At 36.9% G+C, this 1,421-nt stretch overlaps 1 protein-coding gene across 1 annotated transcript; it reads left to right on the forward strand.

Annotated features, from left to right (window-relative positions):
- Positions 1-167: 167 nt before the first annotated feature.
- LOC111384257 (histone deacetylase 9-like) lies at positions 168-1,415 on the forward strand. The gene is made up of 3 exons (XM_023008515.1): positions 168-660; positions 753-865; positions 974-1,415. The coding sequence occupies exons 1-3, from the start codon at positions 624-626 to the stop codon at positions 1,100-1,102; spliced, it is 279 nt and encodes a 92-aa protein (XP_022864283.1). The 5' UTR covers positions 168-623; the 3' UTR covers positions 1,103-1,415.
- The last annotated feature ends 6 nt before the right edge of the window (positions 1,416-1,421 follow it).

Here is a 1,421-nt window from a genome sequence, read left to right on the forward strand (position 1 = left end):
TGGTTTTTCCCTTACTCTAATGAGAGTATATTTTCCACGGGTAATAGTGACAAGAATGCAAATTAACATAGTAGAAAATGTTTTTCCTTTATTGCAGTTCGACTATGTTCAACCCATTTGAATGAAAAATGCCACGAAAATATATTAAAAAATAGAGCCATTATGACAATCTCTGTCTATTTTGATATTGTTCCATGAAAGAATGCAACAGAGTTGATGGAATCAGAGCATCCCAGTAAAATTGCACAGGCCGAGCAACGAATCACTCGTACTAACAGCTTAAAATTGCAATTTTCACCTTAAAAGAAGCAAAAGAAAAAATAAAAAGCGAGCCCACCAAGTGAAGAGCCGAGCCCAACTTTCTCGGTACGAATCCTTGAGGTCGACCCGTCCCAATTAATGTCTCTATTCCTCTTCCATTACCGTTGAAAAAGGCCACGGACATAAACGTCCAGATTCAGCTTGGCAAGTGAACAAAACCAGAGTCCGAAATCAAAATCGCTGAACTAGAAACGCGATTTTTGTTAGAAAATCGTAGATGCAAATGTAATTTGGCGTTAAAACGGGACAAAGCGGCCGAAATTTTTTCTCGGCAGCCATTTTCTCCCTCCCGTCACTCAAAAATGCGCAGCAAGGACAAGATCGCTTACTTTTATGACGGTTCGCTACCCTACCGTTCTTTCCGTTTCTCGTCAATTTTCTTGTGTATTCGAAACGGCAACTGTACTAACTGTAGAGAAATGATATTGCAGGGGATGTGGGGAACGTGTACTTTGGGCCGAGTCACCCGATGAAACCGCACAGGTTATGTATGACTCACCACTTGGTTCTCTCTTATGAGCTACACAACAAGATGGAAATTTATGTTCGTGATTTTCCTTTGTTTTGATTAATTTTTCGAATTTTTTTAACTGTTTGCGGATTTTTTATTTTTTATTTTTGTGGCTTCCTTTAATGATTTTGTGGAATTTAGAGGCCCCATAAGGCATACCCAGTGGAGCTAGCGCAGTTCCATTCTGCGGATTATGTGGAATTTTTAAATCGAATAACGCCAGACACGCAGGCTTTGTTCGCGAATGAGATGGTGAAATGTAAGGAGTAACTAAGTTTATGTTCTTTTGTTTGTGATGAGTGTGGAAAAGCATTTTATTATCCTAGGTTATGAAGGAATTTAATTTTGTTATTCTCTGACAACTTTATAAAGTTGAATTTAGTGTTTTAAAGATGAATGATGCTGAAAAATGGAGATATTTATATCAGTGGGAGTCTTTCACTGATTTAACACTGGACTTTATAAGCAATTTTATTAATTTTTGATAATCATTGAATGCTTTTCGATGTTTGTAGTACTATAGATTAGTTGATGATATATAGTTTCCCTACGAGGCTTGTATTATTAGAAACCAAATGTAATTTACTAA

This window comes from Olea europaea, unplaced genomic scaffold, assembly GCF_002742605.1.
Source record: "Olea europaea var. sylvestris unplaced genomic scaffold, O_europaea_v1 scaffold28793, whole genome shotgun sequence".
Lineage (NCBI taxonomy): Eukaryota > Viridiplantae > Streptophyta > Magnoliopsida > Lamiales > Oleaceae > Olea > Olea europaea.

What these genes read in the sequence shown, in the direction of transcription:
- LOC111384257 (XM_023008515.1), top strand. Translation starts at nt 624, where the DNA reads ATGCGCAGCAAGGACAAGATCGCTTACTTTTATGACG. An exon ending in GATCGCTTACTTTTATGACG is followed by an intron (nt 661 to 752) that starts GTTCGCTACCCT and finishes ATGATATTGCAG; the next exon opens with GGGATGTGGGGAACGTGTAC. An exon ending in ACAACAAGATGGAAATTTAT is followed by an intron (nt 866 to 973) that starts GTTCGTGATTTT and finishes TGTGGAATTTAG; the next exon opens with AGGCCCCATAAGGCATACCC.